Below are 23064 nucleotides of genomic sequence, written 5' to 3'. Positions count from 1 at the left end.
TCGACGCGGGGTCGCGACGGGATCGACGCGTTTGGTTTCTTCTGTCTTGTTCTAGATGATGACCACAAAGACACTTAAGCATTATATACAAGATTCCTGACGTCTTTGAAGAGAGACAGTTTAATAACATCTACCACTGGCTTTATATTTATGAACTATATATTTATCCAATATAATACTCCTAAAAGAACAATTATCAAAACATCTTATTCAAATGAGATCATAGTTGAATATTTATAAAATGGGATAAAAGTCTTAGGTAGAAATAAATTACGGATATAGATACCAACAAATGGACTACTCCCCACCTCACGCTCACAAGGGAGCACTTCGGGTTGGGTGTAGTCTACATTTATTATTAGCAAAACCCAGTGGATGACTATCGGCAATCTCGCAATCTGATTGGTTATACGGGCACTTCCTTCCGATCGATAGTAGGATGTTCGTTCATGAATGCGAAAAAATAATAGTCAAATTTGAAACAGTAAAAAAAGAATTTTATCAGTCTATATGACTAATAGCTCAGCTACTGGGTCATGCTAAAACAATTAAAACACTTGCTTTCTGTTTTAACCACGTACAATTTATATACAGTCAGTTTTTAAGCGGAGAAGGACTACTACATATAAACCTCTTTTTAATTAAGTTTGCCGTAAAGATCCTTAAACGTTCAGCTAATGAACACCTACTTATATATTAACAAGGAAGAGCTCTGTACTATTTTTGGCACAAAAAGCAAAAGAAGCAAACAAACAAAAACAAACAAACAAAAAACAGACAAACAAACAAACAGGCGCGAACAATTAACACATCCATCAGCATGACGTAATAAAGATATGCCGTGTTGCTCAGCAACTTCGGGGAGGGATACTGTGAAACGCGATACTGTGAGCTCAGTCAGACAGGATCTCGTCATCGGCTGGTACTTGTTCTTTCAACTGGAGTTATTATCTGTTTGTTTATCAACTTTAAGAGTATCACCCAGCGGACAATTATTAATTACTATAACAACTTCGTGTCACTGTAACCAAAACCAACTTCACGATACACCTTACTTTTCTTGTGCATTTTGCACGACTTGTCTTTGGAGAATTAAGATTTAGGTCACAACATTAACATCTGCGCGATGTAGGGGTTTTTAGCATCTTCAATTAAGATTTGCTATTGCTATTTAATTATTATTTTTTTTAATAATTTATATTAATTTTACGGCCATGGTTAGTAAGTAATCATAAATCTGAGAAATAAATCTTTAAACATACATCTGTGAGTTTTTTTTATCCCTGAAAGAGCTAAAACTTAAAATAAGAGTGCATTAAGGCTAATCTCAATGATTATTTTCTACAAATTAGGGTCACTTAGACAGCTTACTGCACTGAAAAGACGAACTAATGGACTCAATATTATACCCCAACTCAAGTTTATATTGCAAAAGAAAAACATGGTCCAGATTATCTTGACTCTTTGGTAAATTGCACAGTTTCAAATACTAAGTCAATTGCATTTATGTCTATCAAACGCAAGGCCTGCAAATACAAAGAATACTTTGACACGACTAAGAACGTGACCTCTTTCCATCCATAAGGATCAAACGTTGCGCGGGACCTAGAATCGATAAAGTAAACATATCGTAAAGTTGCTATCGTCCCTTTTGAAATCCCTTAGTGGGTAAATCATATCAGAGTTTTATTTTTCTATTCTGAAGGTGCATGCCATCGTAATCTCTAATAATTTGGAAAAAAAAGAAATGTTTCTTCACTCTAAACTTCATCATCGTCATCATCGCTAATATCTTTTAGGCCGCTGCCAAACCTACGATTAAACTCTTTCTCGAAGACGTCCATCGTGTCCGCGTCGATGAGGACAAAACGAATGTCATATAAGCCTCCTGGCTTCGCGGAATCTTTTTCACCTCCAGACGTTTTGGTAGGACCTTCATTCGTCTTACTTCCCTCTTTCTTTTTACCTGGTTTCTTTACATCCGTTTTGTTTTGAGTAGTACCTCCTGAAGCTTTTTTCTTCACTTCTTCTTTGTTTGGCACACTTGGCATGGCGACGTATTCCTCCACTGCGTTTAGCATCGCAAAAGCACACGCATCTAATGGGGCACGAAAGATACCAGAACTAATGGCTGGTAAAGCAACAGATGATAAGCCGAGCTTTGACGCTAATTTAAGACTCTCGAAACAGGCCTTTTGAATAAGCTTTTTGCTTTTTTTGTCTGATTGTCTGTTCCATTCAGGGCCAACGGCGTGTATAACAAACTTGCTGGGTAAACGGCCAGCGATCGTGTGGACCGCGTCACCAACGTGTAGTGATTGAAAGCCGCGTTTTCTTATTAACCTATCTGATTCCCTCTGGATTTCACTCCCACCTTTTTGAACAATGAGCCTTGCCAGGCCAGCTCCGTGTGACAAAAAGTCATTTGCAGGATTCACAATAGCATCGACTTTCTCGTCAGTAATGTCACCGTAACGTAGGGAGATAATGATGCCCTTTTCCGTGCGATGATTAAATGTTTCAATGGAAACTCCTTCTGGTGTCACTGCTTCCATTCCTTCAGCACCAATGGAGGTATCATAGCTGACCTGTTCGCTCATTCCTCCTTGTACAGTCCGCTTCACTTGTCGAACCGATGCTGCATCCCCATAAACAACACAGGGACCGTGTTCTTGGGGTCGGTCCACTATAACTGGGTACCTAGTCGCGATGTACTGAATTAAGGCATCCACTGAATCCTCATCTGCATCCTTTAAATCCAGCTTCTGAGTAACCATACCCTGGGATGCAGAGTCAATGAGCATGAAAATTTCACTGCAAGCCTCTTTGTATCTGGCCGGATCACAATCATGTTTCGGCTGCAGTGTTATTTGAGTACCACCATTTGAAGTAAAGAATTCGACCAGACATTTCTCAGTGATTTTATGTATGTGTTCGTTGAAAAACTGGCTCATGAAACGAATTGCAAGTGGATCCAGTTTAAACGTCTGTATCTCGGTTATGGTAGGATTTGCGCTCCTTTTAGCCTTGTCAGCCTCGACGCTGTTAGTGGGAAGGTCCTTTCCCTCTGGGTTTTCATCAATAAGCGTTGCTATGATCACATCAGAGTTCTTACCAGTAGGGCTCGCCTCTGCAGCTCCACCCATTTCAGATCTATCCACATTTGTCTGTGCTTTGGCTTCCACGGAAAGCATGCTCAGTTCGTCCGAAATATTTTCGTCTTCGGAAAGGTACTTCTTCACGTGAACATGACATTCATTGATCTGGCTTAATGTTCCACATATCTCAAAACATTTGCCACTGTATTCAAAGGATATACCAACCTCCACTTTAATTTTCTCCAAAATCTGTTGAGCCTCTTGAAGTTGAATTCCAAAATCAAAGGGATCCAACATTGCCGTCACTTGAGAAAATACCTAGAGATAATTTTAAATCAATTAGTATCTGGTAATATGGCAGCAGTTTAATCAATTGCTATCAAAAGAGTGTAACAGGCTACACTCAAAATTGAGAAATTAACAAAAAAAGAACATTTTGGGACAGCTGTAACACATGCTAATCTATTTAACCTTACTTGAGTTTAGGACCTTTATGTAATCTCGGATTAAATCTCGGGATTCAGTTCTCATATATTCTCCTATACAGCCGGTAACACATGCTAATCTATGCAGTTAACCTAACCTGAGATCTACACCTTTCTTGCTGAGTATTTACTGAATAGATTGGGTTTTTATGATCTCAAAAGTCAATTGTGAATGAACAACAAAGTAAAAAATATGTTCATGGTTAAGCACTTGCCAAAATTGCTTAGTCCAAATAATCACAATTTATGCCAAGCCCATGTTATTAAAACATGCATGTTAAAATAAGAAAGTGTTGCATGAAAGACTAAGTCTACAAAAAGCTGTCTGAAGTGAAGTTTGATTTGACCATTTCCAATGTTTATTGTCATCAAGTCCTCAGTAATCTTTCTAAAAGCAGTATGTATTGCTAAATTTAAGATCTTGTGAAGGAATCCTTTTGAGCTAAGGAAATAAACTTTACCGTCACGCAATGCTCCTGGGGAAAAGCGTTGCGTGACTAGCCAAATAGTCGTTTGATTAAATTTATAATGTCAAACCTGATCAGGGGCAGCTTTCCTTTTCTCCGGACACCGATCAACTTTAAGCAAAACTCCTCCAATCTTATGTTCCTCGTTCAGAACTGTTTTTACAGCTAAACATAGCGAAAAAATGAGAACAAAATAGTTAAACATGTATTTAGCAAATGATTAACTTGCAGGAGCCTAGTATAGAGGAGCTCAAAATCAGACAGCCTCAATCCATAGACAGGGAAAGTAAATTTCACAGAAAAGGTTATTATCCTGGGTCATCGGCCGTGCCAGTTTGTCACAACCTTACTGAAATTTAACACGTAAACTCTACTAAAGTACGGTGTCTAAACATGAAGTGTCGAACATTGCTTCACAGATAAGCATACTAATAAGGTAAGGATATTAAACATGTAAGATTCCTCCGTGTATTTTATGTTGGCATGCTCGTCTTTAGCAGACTTAATGTCTGCATAAGATGTTTTTAAAATGAACCATTAATTCGCCGAAAAACTAATTGAAATGATTTAAACATATATCTTGCAGACAGCTATTGCAGACATAATCGTCCGACTGTCACCCGACGACATTAAAATTATATTTGTAAAAGAGCACGTCCGCAGTCAAGCGACAAATATAATAACGTGAAATGGACTGAAATACGTAAAGTAAATTGTACAGCTATTCAACAACTTACTTTCTTCCTCTTCAAATGCAATAACGGCTGTATCTCCATCTTGTGTGAACTTCACCGATGACACGTCGCCGCCGCCATGTTTACGCTGCTGAAAATGGATAACAATGGCTTCTTCTTTGGTTCCCGGAGAAATATTCGACACCAGGATACTTCTTAGCGTTTCGTCTGAGTTCATCGCCTTGAGGATAGAGCGAGCTGAAGACATTATGTTACCGTGTCCGTGACAAAGGATGTTGTTATTTGCGTCGAACGTTCTGGAAGAAATCAAGATCGACTTCAACAACAAAGCGTATGAAAAGCATTAGAAACCTGGCTGCAAAAAAATTAGGGATCAGATTCGGGGAATCCCCGTACTAAATATACAATTACTACCGTGAGAAGTAGAATGAAGGAACTTGAAAACCTATAGTTGAATGTTTGATGCAATCAAGACTAAAAGGTTACTAACCAATATGGAATGTGTAACTCCGCGGCGGACAAAAGACTTCATTCGAGGAGTTCTATTTTCAGTTTCCAGCCTTCTTTTCTCGGAAATGGAACAAACAATGACGAAATTTCTCAGAAAGCTAGCACAGAATCAGGGCGCAGCTGTGACTAGCCAATGAAGAATCAACATCAGCCATAGCAACCAATCACGTTCCAGTGAAACTGAAACCTTTTAATAATTTATTTAGAAACCCCTTTTCTTAGAACAATTTGCATTTCCGGCTTTCTACAAGGATCGAAGGATGTTTTACTATATTTCATAGAAAGATGTCCTGATATCTTAGGAAATCGGCATGGACAGCGCGCAAATTTGGGTCTCTGGATTTCCAGATGGCACAACAAAAACGGAGCTAACGATTTACTTTCAATCTGAGAGAGATTCTGGAGGTGGCGACGTTGAGAGCATCGAAATAGATGGAGGACGAGCCATTGTAACTTTTGAAGATGTAAAAGGTACTTAGCTAAAATTTGTTTTGTAAGGTTTCAATGAAGAAAGCGATATTGATATTTATTGTACTGTAATTTATTTTAAAACTTTTTATTTTGCCAATTTAATATAGAATTCCCCAAGTCTTACTGAAGTCAGTTATGTTGTAGCATCGTGGCTTTGATCGAGTTATAGATGGCAATATTTTATTGCAACAGAGTACCTTTAGCATACAAATCTAGGCGTAACACTGTCCAAACATTATTCAAAACGTTTACAAAAGTTCATCATGAACGTGTCTGCAATTTCATGATATATGGCTTGGGCTGATAAACCATAAACACTGCCGGAAAAAAAAGTGCACCTTATAATTACTGATAGTTACTACAAGGGAAAACTAAAATTTATGCAAGGAGTGTAAGAATTTAACCTCTGGCTCACGGGAGCTTCATTCCAAATTATCTCGGCGAAGAAAATTCTTGTAGCTAAAAGTAATATTTTTAGTACTGTTGAACGACAAATCGAAATTATTGTTATCTACTAATCGTGAACCGACGACTATCATATACATGTATAGTGGGTGTTGTCTATTGCCAATGAATGACAGCGAAGCATGCACTAGCCTGAAAATGTCAGTCGTATCTTCATCCTCTTTTCATCCCCATTGACAGCTGCAGCACGAGTATTTGGCCGGCACAACCATCGCATTAAAAACTGTGCACTTGAAGTGGCCCTCTTGCCTAAACAAGCGTCTTCAAATCCAAGGGAAGAGAAGAATACATCTCCGGAAGTTGATGATAGTGGTCCAAATGACCCTCAACGAAGGAATAACCGCAGTGACCCATCAGACAGGGTAGGTCTCTCTTTAGATAATGTGTACACAAAGGAAAGTCAAAAAAGAGAAACGAAACGTTCTGCTAGCGCTCGGCCTCGCACCCCTCCCGAGAAGTCTCTATAAAAGGGTTATAAAATAGGTTGGAAAATCGTCCGAATGACTGATTTTAAACAAGAAACCGGTGATATAGAGATAAACCGGGGAATAAAGTTAGGTGCTTAAGGTTTAGTATTTCAGTGATTATATTAATTTTATGATTTGTCGTCAGTAACATCGTCAAAGCAGAATACGTTTTCTAAAACAGCTACCTATGCCTCATCAATTTTAACTTCGAAGAAGCCTTACAGTTCCAAAGGTAGTTCCCAATATATCCCAGATAAATAACTCATGAAGATCAAAAGCTTTCAACTTTGCCAATAATAGTTTGTATAAAAGGTCAATGCCAACTACTTATATATATTTTTTCCTCGTGGGAGTGAAGTATTTGCCGTGCAACTTATACGACAGTTACAGGACTGTTGCAACTTCATGCACGATATGCAAGCAGCATTATCAGTCAAGGAACTTTTCAGAAAAAAAAATAAGTGGAGAATTTCGCCAACATTCACGACTTTACACAGGGGTGTAAATATGACTTATCTCAGTATAATAAATTGTTCTAGTTTCTTTTTTAAATCTATTTTTTTTTTCTTCAATAGTAAATCTATTTGTAAATTTTAGCTTAATTATCTAGGATAACAGCTTTTTCATGGGAATTTAGTTTCCCCCTGCTGTTATCCTCCCACTTGTTTTCATTATATATTTTATTATTTATAGTTGTCAATATTTATTGTTTGGGAAATCTTAAATAAATATTAAATAAATATTTGCGTGGATTCTACCGTTTCGCTTCTTTATTGCAGCAGTTTGAAAATCAACGGTTTGGTCAAAACAACAGATGGAACAGTTCTGAGTTTTGTGAATCACCTCCTGCTTCTAATGGGACAGACCCTGGAATAGATGCAAGTGAATCCTCACCCCCCGTTCAATGCAAAGTCGAAGTTCATGGTTTACCACCTGGCGCGTCCGAGGATTTGGTAACGAATTATTTTGAGAACACCAAGAGATCTAAGGGAGGTCCTGTGTCTGCTGTAGTCATGGAACCTGAACTTCAAAAGTGTCTGGTCACCTTTGAATCTCCTCATGGTATGTTTGTCTTTACTCACTTTTATTCATAAGTTGTGCTTTTCTGTTTACCGAGACCGTTCATAAATTACCTCCACCCAACCACCCGCCCATCCATCCATCCATTCAGTCATCCATCCATCCATCCATCCATCCATCCATCCATCCATCCATCCATCCATCCATCCATCCATCCATCCATCCATCCATCCATCCATCCATCCATCCATCCATCCATCCATCCACCCATCCAACTATCCACCTCATCCAAAGATGAGTTGAAGTTTGAAACTAGTCCCGCGCGACCTTACGTTTAGTGTCTTGTCTGCAGATCTGGAGCACGCACCAAATACTTCGCCGTACCCTTGCATGTGTGACACGTGCAGAACAAACGTGTACCTTGGCATACCAATCGTAGTTATAAATAATATTAGTAAAACAACTGTGTAGAATGACGAAAATGGTCAAAATGGTCATCATGTACTGAAGTTTCTAGCGCAATGATTCGACTAAATAAGCAACCCCCCTGAATTGAACATGCCCATTTGATTGGGTAATAAGTGCACCTCATCCAATAAGCCTCCATTTCAATAAGAGCACCTTAATTATGCTTCCTTCTGTCAATCGTACTACTCAAAATATTGAGCTTAGTTTGGTTTTGAGTTAAGAACAGCATGTTTTTCATTTAAAGCAGTTTCAATCCAGTAAAGCAGGTTTAAAAATGTTCAGGATGTGTCATTTGGGCACTTTAGAGAGGTCATGGTTAATTTAGGTGAGGTAGCAGTGTGTTTAAACTTTATATAAGACGATTGTTTGAAAGTAATCAGTGTTTCATGGCGGATAAAAAATTGCTTATTTCAGACGCCATCAGAACTGTGGAACACTCCCCTCACCTTTTAAGTGGCGCAAGTCTGCAAGTATCGCTGTTTGAAGAATTCGAAGATGAACATCATGATGACCTTGAGGAAAACATAGACGAAAATGACATCACAATAATTGTCAGCGGCATCTCCCCTTCTACTACTGAGGACGCCGTGATAAATTACTTCGAGAATTCAAAGAGATCTGGTGGAGGTGACGTTTCTAACATCGAAATCACTGACGATGGGGAAACAATGATAACGTTTCCTGAAGTGAAAGGTACGTCTGGTAGAAGCCTTGCAGAAGCACAGATATCTGTTTGTTACGAGCTTTCAAACTACTGAATAGTATTAAAAGAAAAATACAATAATAAACAGTACAGTTGGTAAATCAAATTTGCTGCTAAACCAAAACGTTTACATTGTAGCCAAGGACCCCCCACTGTTGAAAAGGAATGCCGTGAAATCTAAATGGAAAAATACTTAATGCAGAGTGCCCCATTTGTAGTGTTATTTAGGCTGTCGTCCTCCAATGTAGTGTAACGGTGTAATGAAAGAACGTATGACCTGTCTGTCTAATCTTGTGATTTACCGGAGCAGTCGAATGAAGAGCTAAGTACATGTACGATTGATCCAGGTAGACATTTAAAGACGCATTGACGAGGCAAGCGAGTAACTGCCTTTTAAGTCATATTCTGTTACCGGTTGATTGTTTAATTACTATTGTGCTGACTTCACTTAACAGATTTACAGCGACTTCTTGAGCATCCACATAAAATAGACGGAAAACCTATAACAGTTGTACGCCAGCGTCCCAAGAAAAAATTACCACTGGACCCAGTTAGGATCCATGTTCAAGGACTCTGCGAAACAACAACTGAAGACTGCTTGCGCTTTTACTTGGAGAAATTTAGTGACGTGGAAGTCGAGGAGGTGTTTTTTGGTTCCAACAACAACGCCCTTGCAACTTTTGAAACTGAACCAGGTAATAATAAACACGTTATGTTAATGCGTCTAAAATGTAGAGAAACGTAGTAAAGTATTAGGACATGATCTTTATTCTGCTCTTCGACGATTTCGATTTCGTTTTCCTTAACTTGAAAGAACGCAAACTAATAATTCGTAACTATAAGAGTACGAGGCGGGGGGACGAGGGGGGGGGGGGGCTGCAGCCCCCAGCGCCGAAATTTTTCGGGCAAAATGCTTAGAATTCGGGCAATAAGCTTAGAGAAAGAATAGAAAATAAGCCGACAAATCTCACTATTACGTTCCAAACGAATTACATCAACTGAAAAAGTATTTGAAATATACCGAACTTTGTGGTTCAAAAGTCTAAATTTCTCATTTATCTGTTTTCGTTTCCTCTCGCAAATTGCTACAATCATGTTCGATTTCTCTCACAAATTCGGCGTAACGTCTCAGTTTGATTCAGTTGCAAACATTTTGAAGTGTGTGGGAAATTGGCGAGGGCGACCAGAAGTAAGGTATTTCCATAGCTTGATGGTTTCCGCGCTGTGGATGCAGTGTAAAACCTTGGAACAAAGCTGTTTTAAATGTGATATAAGCTAATGCTTTTAACTTTAATGTTCAGTTCCAAGGCTAGCTCAAACCTTAATGTTTCAAATGCTTTTTTTAACTTTCAAGTGGGAAAAAAATGTAAATTGGCTCCCACAAAACACTTTAATTTTTGCTGAACTATAGTGAATAAATAAAATGTTTCCGAAGATATTCCCGGGCAATTCCACGAAATTAATAAAAGGACTACCGTCTTCTTTAAGCAAGTAGCTAAGGTTTGTACACAACTTTTTCATGCACGTTTTGTTGTCTATTTCATATGCCTCTTTATTCGCTTTTAACGCATGTCATTTTTTTTTCGGGCAATAAGGTCTCCCGAAGGTGCCCGTAAGCCTTTGTTCGTAACCTTTGTTTAAGTACGATAAAAGTTTGGGATATTCTTGGTACTTCATCCTTCCTGCACTGCAGTGGAGAAACTTTATTAAGGCAAACAAGAAATACAGTGTGTTTTAGAAACTATATTAAACTTTTTAATCAAATTTAGATCATTGTAGGAAGTTCAAGCATTTTTGACTGTTTATCAAGTTTACTTGTAATGCTTGCATGCTTTATTACCTTTAACAGTTGAACCTCTTTAATACGGACAGTGAAGGGAAAGGGAAGACTGTCCATATTATAGAGGGGTCTGTACTACAGGGGTAGAGTTTATATGAACTTTGGTCTTTTTCGGACCAAGTAGACTGTCCGTATTATAGAGGTGTCCTAAAGGAGAGGTTCGATTGCATTTATTTTCGTTATTTTTCAGACTTCGAATCACTATTCCACAAAGTGAACAAAGATAGGAAAGGCCTGGAAGGAAAGAAGCCTCGCGTGGATCGTGTGCCTATCTGCTCATGTATTCTAGTTACGGGATTAAAGAAAGAAACAACCGATGACACAATAGAACTGTATTTTGAAAATGAAAAACGAAGTGGAGGAAAAGATGTCAGCCAAGTGGAAAGAAAAGGGAAAGACCACGCCCTAGTTCATTTCGAGGATCCCTCAAGTAAGATGTGTTTATTGATCAATTAGTTAGGAACGGATTGATTTCCTATAATACAGTGAATGACGAATTATGAACTATAAACCACCAAATGTTCTAGTTATATTATATATTGATTTTACTTACACATGCTATTGGTAAACGATCAATTAAGAAGATGGCGTTTAATCTTTTTTTTGCTGAGCTATATACCTTTAAAGGGGTGCGTTGTCTAGTTAAATTCTGAAGAAAAATAACTAAATATGTTGAAAATCATACTATATAGTATGAATAGCTGTAGAATTTATTTTCTTATAATTTGTTAGGAAAAGTACTATAAATAAGTTAAATGGCCTTCGCTCAGAGACTGTAGAAAATAAATCGGTTTCTGATCAAAAAAGACCTGATTTTCGAGCCTTCTGAGTTTCGAACATTGCTTTCGGCTCATCGGGTTGGACGGTGTAAGCTTTTATACCTACCAAAACTTTAAGGTCGATACTTTTGTCTTTTCTCTCTCTTTTCTTTTCATTTCTCTTCTCTTTCTTGTTTGGATTTGGAGCGAGGGGCGAAAAGTCACAGCCAAACTCAAACAAGAGGTCTACCATGGGCTAGTCACCTCCAAAGCTAACCATAAACCTCTATATTTTTTCCTACACAGGTGTCCAAAATGTCATTGCCAAAAGCCAAGCCCAAAGCCACATCCTTGAAGGAAAAACCTTGGATGTGAAGCCGCACTATGCGTTTCTCGAAAATACAGCAACGAAGAAAATAGAATTAGCGTTTGATCCGGAAGTCTTTGATTATATTCAAATGAATCACGAGCGTGAATTTCAAACGCTGCTCGAGGAGTACAAAGTCCTTGCTGAACTCTCAAGAGATTCTCAAAACTCAATAGTCACTATATCTCCTTCAGGAAACGTCAAAAAAGAATCTGACCAGTCATGGAAGGAGCGCGCAGAGAACTTTGAGCGCTTCTTGCATAGCTTTAAGAAGATTGAAATTGCTATTGCGTCCGAAATCTTTGATGAGATAGCACAGCGTTGGCAGAAACAAAGTTCCAATCAAGGACGATCTGCTTTTCTGGTCTCTTTTGATGATCATAGACGATTAGCCCGGCTCATTGGTAAGGGAGAATGCGTGGATCAAGAAGAGCATAAGCTGCTAGAGTTGATTCAAGAAGTTACCAAAGATACCGAGCTGATGAAGACTGTTGTCCAAGTGGTTGAAACTAACATCCCAAAGTCCAGGCTAATCTTGTTGGAAATGTCAGGCCTATGTGAAAGACTTGGAGATGAGCACCGACATTTGAGCATCGCCGTTGATAGCGAAGGTCAAAAACTTTCTTTAAACGGTCCCAGAAATCTTCTTCAGGAAGTCAAAATTGAAGTACTTACGTTTACTTCGAAGGTGGTTGAACAGACAACTGAACTACCGGCCAACGTGATAAATGTTTTGAAAAGACCCCAAGTTTCAAAATTCATGCACGACCTCTTAAAACAGAAATCCATTCAAGCTATGGTCCTTTATGATCAAGGTCAAAGTTCCAACGAGATCCAGGTGGTCGGTGTTGATTCCAGGAACACGAAGGAAGCGGAGAATGTGTTGCAGGGCGCCATCGACGAGAAAAGTCAACGTTTGACAGCTGAGAATACCCAAGTGCTTGGAAGCCGTAAATGGAAAGATTTTCTGTCCTCGCTGACATCACGTTTGAAAGTCGGAGTAACAGTTGATAGCCATGCCAACACTATATGGGTCAGTGGAATCGCAAACGATGTTAAAGAATGCTTCGATGAGGTGAAGACGTTTTTGGAAATCAACACCATTATACATGCCGTAGTGCCAGTGGAGGAAGGATCTGCAAAGTTTATTTCCACAGTGTGGAAACAAAAGCTTGATGGCATTAAAAGAGAACTTTCCAATTACTCAATTGACATGAGAGTTACCACCGACTGTGAAGGAATTGAAGTTTCTGGTACCGCCGAAGGACTAGAGAAGTGTTTGCCACTACTTCACGATCTTATCGCTGCTGTTAAGAAAGACTTTGTTCCAGTTGACAAACCAGGAATGAAGAAATTCTTTTTAGGAGACAAAGGGCCAAGCTTCCTAAAAACAGTGGAGGGCAAAAATAAGTGTACTATCCTGACTACTGAACGTACAGAGAGCAAAAGCGTGGCTGAAGCAGTAGCAGAGGAGAAAGAAGTATGGTCGGCTGCAGACGTTGTTTGTAGCTACTCTACGAAAGAGGGAAGAACAATTTCAGTGATGAAAGGCGATATTACAAAAGATCGCGTAGATGCCATCGTAAATGCGGCAAACGACGAATTGAAGCACATCGGAGGCCTTGCAGCAGCCATTGTAAGAGCGGGTGGTAAACAGATTCAAGACGAATGTGACACTTTCATAACAGAGAAAGGTCGTCTCCTTGAAGGTCATACAATGGTAACCACCGCTGGGAATTTACCTTGCAAGCAAGTTATTCATGCTGTCGGGCCTAAATGGGATACTTCAGCGGATAAAAAGAAAAGGACTGGCGAAGTTACAAGGCAGGAACGTTACCTGAAGCATGCAATCACAAGCTCTCTAGAAGAAGCAAAAAGCCTGAGATCAATTGCTATTCCGGCAGTCAGTTCTGGTGTTTTCGGCTTTCCACGTGACCTTTGCGCTAAAGTCATTTTAGATGCTGTTCTCGATTTCTGCAAGGACAACCCACACTGTACGCTATCAGAAATTCACCTCATCAACAACGATGACTCGACAGTGAAGGAGTTTGCGGAGGAATTTAGGAGAAGATTTGCAAAAGAGAGCAATTTTACCGATCAAAGGAGTAGCAGAACTGCAAGGTCTGTGGTTGGTACCGCCAGTAGAGCAAACGAAGCGAAAATAATGAGGGCCCAGAGATCCTTTACAACACAAGGAATTCGTATCACAATGAAGAGCGGCGATCTGGCCAGAGAACAGGTATTCATTGCAAAATTAGTCTCGATTGCAAACCACTTTTCAGTAGGCACGAGCCTATGGCAAAAGCATTTACTTCACTATATGAGTCTAAATATATTTAACAGTTAAGTATATTATATTTAAGTATATTTAACAGTTATACGCCTCCTTTTCACAAGAAAGGGACACTCGTGCTAAGCTTAATAGAAAATGATTTTAGAAGTTACCGGCTGCACTTGATTCTACTGGTATTTAGCCGTGCTTAATTAACCACGTGGTCTACTACACCCGCATGCGTATAATTGTTAAATATGTGTGCCTTTAACCGCCGACAATCATTTTCGTGTTATCTTCTAGGCAGACATTTTAGTCGGTACAGCGGCATCCAATCTCAATCTGACGCAGAATCCTTGTGCAAAGGCACTTAGCCAGGCTGCTGGTCCAAGCTTACAGCAAGAATGTACCAACATAGGGCATGTGGCTGTCGGTGATATTGCTGTAAACAACAAACCGGGAAATCTCCGTTGCAAGGCAGTCATCTTTGCTATTTGTTCTGAGTGGGACAATGGCAAAGGCAAAAAGGTAAATCATATACTAAACTGTTTATTTAACTGAAGTATCAATAGTTCAGGCCTCGGACGCACAAGGGGGTAGAGGTGGAGGTTTGGATGCCACCCCTTTTCCGCTTTTTTTTTAATTTTGGGAATGGAATTTACTCCGTGATGCTAAATCTTTGAGTAGCTGTACATTCATACATCGCCGATATTTTGAAGTGATAGCTGTGTATATGATTTTTGACATTTCAGCCACATTTTGAAATTCAGGTTTAGTAAGATTTCGACTTTTTGACCTAATTCTAAATTAGTTCCAGTTTTCTGGAGCAAAATTGCAGGACTGGTACATGTCATTTACATTTGGTTTTATTTTACATCAATTTGCGTCACTTTCAAATTTGTTTTAAATGATGTCAAATGACGACACAGCCAACGAAAAAATGTTATCTTGTAGAACAAGTCCAGGGCTATGTTGTAAATGCAAAATATCTGTGATTTACTTCATCAGAGCGAGAACGTTAGAGTGGGTCCATCAACCCTCCGCGCACCCGTTTGTACCACGGTGGGGGTATGAACTTGCTTGTACCTCAGAGGGTAAATACCTGTAGACATTCCCGACCGGGCGTTTTACTTTAAGATGTACTTGTGTAAAATTATATCTAAACTGAAGTACTACGTAACCAAGAATCCCTTTTTCCAATTCTTTATCTTCGTTACCCTTCTTCTCGATTTCAAATTTTCGCTGTCAGAGGATAGATACTTAAATATACGTAAGAGCATTCGGAAGGTTATGACGTACGCCTATTTCAAAGAAATATGTAGGAGTCAGATAGTTAAAGAATCACAGTGGCTACGTCACAGGTCCTTCGGTAATCCGTCTTAACTATCCGTCGTGGTTCCTTTCTCGGTTTGATCAGTTTTTGGTGTCGCTCTTCCTTAGAAGCTACAATTTTGAAGTTTCCTTCGATATTAAAATAATTTGCACTTCACAAAACACGTACGGACCTACAGGCAAACTCAGACTCAACAGCCATTCAAGCTGGGGTGTGGGGATGGTCTGAAATCTGGCAATATAGCGCACCGCCCGCAACTTAATTATAGTTTTAAAATCACTTTGAATAATTCGTCATTCCATCAAAAGAAAATGAAACTCACAGTTCGTAAATGATAGCAATAACATGTATATAGTACCCCGAAATGTCGGTCGTCTCGGGTTTTTGGTCCAAGTTAAGTGCTTAATAAATGGTTATTTGGTGGTCTGCAGGTTCTAAAGAGGCTACTCGCAAAGTGCCTTCAAGAAGCTACGAACAATGGTATGGCGTCCATTGCATTTCCTGCCATTGGAACTGGTACGCTTCAATTTCCTCGTTCTGAAGTTGCCGAGATTTATTTTGATGCGGTAATATCGTTTAGTCAAAAAAATCCTGCTAATACACTCAGAGAAGTCATGTTTGTTCTATACGATCAAGATCATCTTACAGTACAGGCTTTCGAAGCAGAGTTTCAAAAGAGAAACGAGAAAAACTCTCCTTTTCCGATTAGAAAGAATGCACCTTCAATGAGAAGCCGGTATCTGACGGCCACTACTAAGGAGCCTCAAGCATCGTCATCTCAAGCCGCCACCTTCTCAAAAGTACGCGAAAGAAATCAAGATCACCTGGAAACAAACGTGGGAACACTATGTTTCAAAGTCCAACCTGGTGACATCACAAAAGAGACCACAGATGCCATCGTCATCATATCTAATCCTGATCTAGACATGAAGAGGGGAGGCGGTGCAGGTGCAGCAATTCTCAAATCAGGAGGTGACACCATTCAGAGGGAGTGCTTCGCAAAAGGCGTTCAACTTCCAGGATCTGTTGTTATTACAAGAGCAGGGAAATTAAAAACAAGATTTATTTTCCACATCGTCCCTTCTAAACCTCTGAACACTCAAAGCATTAAAGCATGGGTGATGAAGTGTCTCGAAGAGGCTGAGAAAAATGGCATTTCGTCAATTTCATTTCCTGCCATTGGAACTGGTAACCTTGGTATTCCTGCAAAGTCCTGTGCCGAGACTATGTTGTCTGCGATTAGTGACTTTAATAACCAGCAGCCTACTTCCATACAGCTTATCAAGATGATTGTTTTCCAAACGGAAATGATCAAAGATGTTCGGTTGGCACTAAAAGAAGCGTCCGGAGAAGTGTCCACTGAAAAACCTGGAATCTTTCATCGAGTTGTTTCAAAAGTTGGCGGTCTTCTTGGTTTTGGGGATTCCGAGAAAGATGTTTCATCTTCCATGAACCGTCCAAATGATAGCAACAAAGAGATTGACCTCGTAATCTTTGCTGGCTGCAAAGAAGACCTGCAAGGAGCAATAAAAGAAATCAATGAAGTTATCAAAGAGAAGTCAACAAAGAAAGTGATTGAGCATGAAGCTATCGCCAGCTTTTCGAAAGAGCATTTTCGGAGAATTCACACTCTTGAGCAACGATATGAGGTTTTGGTTTCCGTGGAGACAGCAGTGGCACGCATTGTGGTAAGCGGGCAAAGTGATGATGTCGTTGACGTTGTGGGAGAGATCTACAAAATTTTGCATCAGTTACAGGAAGAAGAACACGAACGCAAGCGAGCTGAGGCGCTGTCAAAGAATATCCAGTGGATGTATAAGGATGGTACTAACTTCGTGCATTACGAAAGCCACGTAAACGCACGGATAGAAATTGCCTACGACGACAAGAAAACCGCAGTGACCATAATTTCGGAAGAAGGCGACCATTTTGAAATCGACTTCAAGTCGATGACTGAGAGAGACATATATGGTATCGTCACCGATGTTCAAAGAATTGATCTTCGCAAAGGTAAGAAAATTTACTCACATTCTTTTTAGTTCTGGTTTACATGTATGTTACTTATGCGGTTGCCACATACAGGAACCTTCATGAAGGGACGTAGCAGGTTCGTAGTAGCTAGTGGTCATTATATCATTGATTTAAAATTTTCAGCTAAATCGAGGGAAAACTTGCTACTTTTTTAGAAAACTAGAAATGTTTATGAGCAAATTGATTTAACAGTTCTCGGTGTTTGATGCCAATGAAATATTTGACAGCGGCTATTTTTCTAATTTTCCAGACGTTGCGGCAGGCTCGAAAGGGCAAAATATTTAACGGCTCCTAACGCGGCCAGAAAATCATTTTGAATCAAACCAAATTCGTCTTAGATCTAGCCTTGGTAAAGTCTTTCAGTTGCCAGAGTTTCAGGCAAAATTATTTTTTGAAGCGAATTTTAGTGGGTGTTTTTCAGAAAGACAGCCTCTTAAATGTCGCTGGTGTCATTCCCTTAGCAGTTTGTAATTTGAGGTCATAATGTGCTTAGTAGGGGATTGTTGGTTGGTTGTCGCCACTTGCAAGACGTTTAAGCTGTAGGGAAGTGGACACCTGTTTGAAAAAGCGCTCTGACTACGACCCGGTTTGGGTAGCCACGCTGAAGAAAGAAACTGGCCATCTCTCTGATCTGGTTTATGGATAAAGTCATCAACCCCACTGCATAAGCATTTTCGTGTAAGAAATTGTCTAAAAGGAATTGAATTTTTGCAGCTGGTGGGATGTAAAAAGGTATAGTTCAAGTAGGAGTGAGGGTCAGTTTACTTGTTGTGGATGGTGATACATACTGTAGGCGTTCGCCAGATGGCTTTAGAAATGGGTCTAGAGCTCCCTAGAGCTCAAGTCTTGCAAGCGACAACATTACAGAGCACTGATAAGTATAAGCAATCCAGCGTTCTTTCGATGTGTTCTTGGGATCATGTAATAAGACATCATCATTAACGTGAAAGTAAAAGCTAAATAAATTTGTTAATTTCTCACCAGGTGTCCCAGTACCAAATCACTGGACTCCCCAACCCAAGGATTCACAGGGTAACGAAAAGACTGTACATCTCTACGAACTGGATCCTTCAACAGATGCACAGGAATACCAAAAGGTCCAGAAACAATTCCAACAAACATGTGGTAACCAAATTGTGAAGATAGAGCGAGTCCAAAATCCAGCTCTCTACGGAACCTATGCAGTCCGAAAGCAGAAAATGGACGAGGGGAAGGGAAGCAATGAACAGTTGCTTTTTCATGGGACTCCAGGCGATAACTGCGCACTAATAAATCATACGGGTTTCAACAGAAGTTTTCATGGCAAGAATGGTAAGAGAGAATTTGCTCAGTATATTTTCTAAAAAAATAAGTAATTTATCGCATACACCCGTTTTAAACAAACAGGACAAACAAATATTCCCTGACCAAGTGACATCGGAACCTCTAAGAATAACCCTATGCGTTATACTTAAAACACATCGATCCGTTTTTACGTGTTTTTTCAGTTTGTTTTGTTTTGTTTGTTTGTTGTTTTTTTGTCATACTTCCGATCCATACATTTCTTCTTAAATGAGCTTTCTACAACGGCAATGGCAAGGACAATAATCCCCTTCCTAAAACTAACCTCCTCGCAACGGCCACAGAACGAAAACCAATTGACCTTTTCCCTTAAGAGAAAATAAGGTTAAATTACTTAATATTTACAACGCCGTGATCCTTTGGTGGTTATTTTGCATGTTGATGTTGCCTGCATCATCATGATTTTATTTCTGAGGCGTGCTTTATTTCCTCGTTTTGGTTCACTTATATCTCCAATTGTCTTATGCATACGAGTGTTGTTTGCAACGGCAGTGGGGATTAAAATGTATACAATTCCATGTATCCCAGTGACAATAATCTTTCTTTTTAAACTTCTTTTAGCGACTGTGTACGGAAATGGCGTGTACTTTGCTTTAGATGCCTCTTACTCAGCCAGATCCACATATTCACCAGCAGACCTTCTTGGATTTCGGTACATGTACCTCACCAGAGTCCTGGTTGGTGAGTACACAGTGGGAAGACGGGGCCTTCTTACGCCACCTGCAAAGAACCAAAATGATCCCACAGACACCTATGATAGCGTGGTAGATCAGAATCCCAACCCAGCAATCTTTGTCGTGTTCTACGATTGGCAGTGTTATCCCGAGTACTTAATCACGTTTCAGTGAAACCACGTCGGTATGCTAAAAAACTGTGAATAATCAAACGTAGTTTATGGAGTAACTATTATACAATCTTCTTTAGCCAACCTTTATTTTAGCAATCAGTTCAATCTTACTATAAGTCAGTTTTTTTTAGTTGTGTCCCCTAATTAGTATGGGTGTATCCCAGGCTATAAGCGAGGTTCTGACACTCTAATAGAGTTTTCATTCATTCATAACTAAACTCAACTAAACTCAACTAAGATTTGCCCTATTTTGAGGTGTTAAGAAGAGATATCTCGTTTTAATTTGATCGTTTGCGTAGATAAGTTTGGCACCTAAGAAATTCATATTTCTATAAATGAGTTAAATAATTTAAAAGTTTGCATAAGGCTTTAGAGGTTAAAGATATCGGGTTTTTTTTAAATTCAATGTCAAATAACTGTTACGACTATAAAGCTTTTTAAATTTAGCACAGTTCGATTATAGTCCTACAGTTAGAACTAAAGTGTATGTGTCATAATACGTGAACGGCCTTTGATCAAAAAGTGTAGACGTGTAGACCTAGAGCCGATGTAACATTCGATGTGGAGGGTCAGGCCATTTGTCACTGAAGACTGATTACATTGTTTCACTTTTTAAAGGCCGTGCGTTAAGTATATGGCACATATTAACTTCTTTGAGTCTCCTTGGTTAAGATGGGAGATGGATAATAATTAGATTAGTTCCAGGGATGGCAATAGGCCAGTTAGTTTTTCTTATTTTTGTCATTGTTTTTTACTCAGTAGTAGTGGGAGTCGCGGAGGCATGGTCGAGCGACCCGCGTTTTAACTCTAGCCGAGGTTACTGTGCTGTGGTCTTGGGCAAGACACTTCTCTAACATATGTCCCCTACCCAGGTGTGTAATTGGTTATCAGCGATTTAGACGCTGGTGGGTAACCCTGCGATGGTCTTGCATTCCATTCAGGCGGGAGTAGAAATACTCCTAGTCGTTTTATGTCACAGTGTCTGAAGTTAAGCACTGCGGCTGTATGGGCCACTAGGCTCCTGCACGGGGTTTACCTTACAAGAACCGTACCGTGCAAAGTTAAATAAAAAATAGGTTCATAAGAAAATCGATGGCAAGCGTGAGGAGGCGTCATCCAATTCACGTATTTTTTTCCTTGGGCATAAATGCCTGAGTATACAACATGGAACAAAAAACGGAGGTGTTAAACGAGGGCGCACTGTAGGGAACATTGTTGCTTATGATGTTTTCTTGGGCGAGCAAACAGGGAAACATTTGTTGCGGACACAAAATGTTTCTGAAAGAAATCAGAAACATTTTTTGTGCCTCTGACATAACTTTTGCGTCCGCAACAAATGTTGCGCCCGGAGCAAACAGGGAATCATTTGTGTCCGCAACAATCTGCCTGCAACTTTGTGTCCAGGTTCTGCGAACCAGACACCGCACGCTGTAAATTGTAACGATTTAGGTGTCGATTTACTAAACAATAGTTATTTTAATTTTGCTCTCTCGTGTATCCTAGCTAGGAGAAGTGAATACGATTCACGCACGTACATAGAATAACCTTGTTATACTATTAACTTTAAGAACACTGGCGTCGTGATAAAACTTGATAGCCCATCAGTTTCGCAAGTTAGTACCCGTGATAATATTAGGAGTTAGCCTCAATGAAAATGTTGTCGAGAAAAACAGTATTTTGACGAAAAGAAATTGATGCTAGCACAAAGAGGCAGTAGTCTTTTCCTTCCAACCTTTTACCATCAGAACTAAAAAAAAGTTCAGATTAGTGATCTGAGATTATTTTGCCACTTTTGGCATTTTATAATGGGTGTTTTTATGATTTGACCAGGTGATCAAAATTATAAAAAAAGTTATCAACTTATAGTTGTTATGGCAATCGAACGTCTACCGTCAAAATTAATACCATAAATACCACATCTACCGTAAAACTTTAATTGGTCAAATCAAAACACAGTTAAATGTTAACAAAACCTTTTTAAGGGTGGCATCGCTAAGAGACACACAGCACTAAAGTACGTAATTAGCATAGCATAGTCGATTTAATTAGGAGCAGGTGAGTTCCTGGAAACCTTTTACTTCTTCTGGCATTCATTCAGCTCTTGAAAGGAAACGCGGTGCGATCGATTGAGAAAAAGATGCCTCAATTTAACCTTCTGGCAAGACTGATGGGCCAAGGAATATATTACTAGAGCTACAAATACCAGCTCAACTATATGACGCTATATACTACCTATATTCAGATATACAATTATACTGTTTGGGAATTCTAGAAGTAATAGTAATAATTTTGTACTAGGATTTTGGTGATTAGTGTTGATCGAAGGGGCTGTATCGCGCATCGTACGCGTGGCTAGACATGCAATAGCGACCTTCAGATTTGACTACGAGTACGAGATCGAGAACGAGTACGACTTTGGAATTTCGACACAATTATATCCCCTAAATGCAAACTATAACTCTTCCCCCGTTGCTGACTAACACATGAATAAACGTTAGGGATAAGATTGGTGTGATAAGTGATTATAGGAGTCACACGAATTTGGTTTGAAAACTCGTGTTCATACCCAATCTCGTACTCGTAGTCCAATCTGAAGGTCGCTAATAATTCGGTCAAGGCAGTCAAGAAAACAAAGTATAAGAGAACACAAAGGGCTAAGAAAGGCTTAAAGCAGATGCTATCTTTGCAGTGAATGAGATAATCAAGCTATACTCTTTGACTTCTGCTTGTTGCCAATTTTGTGTTTGCAATTGTCAGTCATGAAACGACGTGAGACAGCCTCTTTAAGTTGATAAACAACAAGAAAGTTGGATTTAGTACAGCATCAGTAGTTGTGTTGGAAGTAACTAAAATGAATCAATCAACTTTTTTTAAGTCAGTGCCTATCAGACGGAAGCCTTCGATAATAATCTTATTTGAAAAATGGAGTGCCTGATCTTCACTATCTCCGTCTAAAATTGTAACCTGGCTTTCCCATAGGGCCGTAATCAAGAAACAGTTGAAATGACTCGATCCTGTTCTTTCATGCAATAGTTATTTATGTAAGTGGTAAATTCCCGGGGCGGGGGCTCTCATAAAACACGAAGAAAGCGATACCAAGCCACGAATTGTAACATACTGAAAGGTATGCTAAGATCACCTTCGTCGAGTCAGTTATATGGGAGACCTCCCCCATGGATGTAATCAAGGGTAGTTAGGCATTTTTTTGTTTTATTAAAGTTCAGATCTAAAGCTCAATGATGTTTTCTCTGATGGTTGTTTTCGCTGTCCCAGATATACATAACCCATTCGCTACTTATAACATTATAGCCCACCGTACCATATTAACATTAAGACTTTTTGAAAATGCGATCAAACAGCACTTGTACAAGACATTTTATATTTATACAAATGCATTTATTTTTTCAAAAAAAAAATCAGAATACA

The 23064-nt window shown here is 39.4% G+C and overlaps 2 protein-coding genes across 4 annotated transcripts; one reads left to right on the top strand and one right to left on the bottom strand.

Annotated features, from left to right (window-relative positions):
• Positions 1 to 113: 113 nt before the first annotated feature.
• On the bottom strand, positions 114 to 5318 carry LOC144649068 (uncharacterized). Of its 2 annotated transcripts, none has more exons than XM_078508537.1 (4): positions 5236 to 5318; positions 4788 to 5041; positions 4121 to 4215; positions 114 to 3416 (listed from the first exon to the last, which is right to left on the bottom strand). In XM_078508537.1, the coding sequence occupies exons 2-4, from the start codon at positions 4990 to 4992 to the stop codon at positions 1761 to 1763; spliced, it is 1956 nt and encodes a 651-aa protein (XP_078364663.1). In that variant the 5' UTR covers positions 4993 to 5041; positions 5236 to 5318; the 3' UTR covers positions 114 to 1760. The 2 variants fall into 2 exon arrangements, with proteins under 2 accessions (XP_078364663.1, XP_078364664.1); XM_078508538.1 differs by lacking the exon at positions 5236 to 5318 and adding an exon at positions 5160 to 5223.
• A 157-nt stretch (positions 5319 to 5475) lies between these two features.
• LOC144649052 (protein mono-ADP-ribosyltransferase PARP14-like) lies at positions 5476 to 22875 on the top strand. Of its 2 annotated transcripts, none has more exons than XM_078508516.1 (11): positions 5476 to 5726; positions 6372 to 6553; positions 7441 to 7720; positions 8561 to 8839; positions 9305 to 9544; positions 10880 to 11119; positions 11754 to 14053; positions 14390 to 14614; positions 15851 to 17429; positions 18435 to 18761; positions 19353 to 22875. In XM_078508516.1, exons 1-11 carry the CDS (start codon positions 5567 to 5569, stop codon positions 19637 to 19639), a joined length of 6099 nt encoding a protein of 2032 aa, XP_078364642.1. In that variant the 5' UTR covers positions 5476 to 5566; the 3' UTR covers positions 19640 to 22875. The 2 variants fall into 2 exon arrangements, with proteins under 2 accessions (XP_078364642.1, XP_078364641.1); XM_078508515.1 differs by having other exon boundaries at positions 7438 to 7720.
• The last annotated feature ends 189 nt before the right edge of the window (positions 22876 to 23064 follow it).

This window comes from Oculina patagonica, chromosome 4 (genome assembly GCF_052425735.1).
Source record: "Oculina patagonica isolate OP01 chromosome 4, crgOcupat, whole genome shotgun sequence".
NCBI classification, from domain to species: Eukaryota; Metazoa; Cnidaria; class Anthozoa; order Scleractinia; family Oculinidae; genus Oculina; species Oculina patagonica.
Note: the sequence above shows the minus strand (reverse complement) of the source record. Positions and strands in the feature narration are given on the sequence as shown.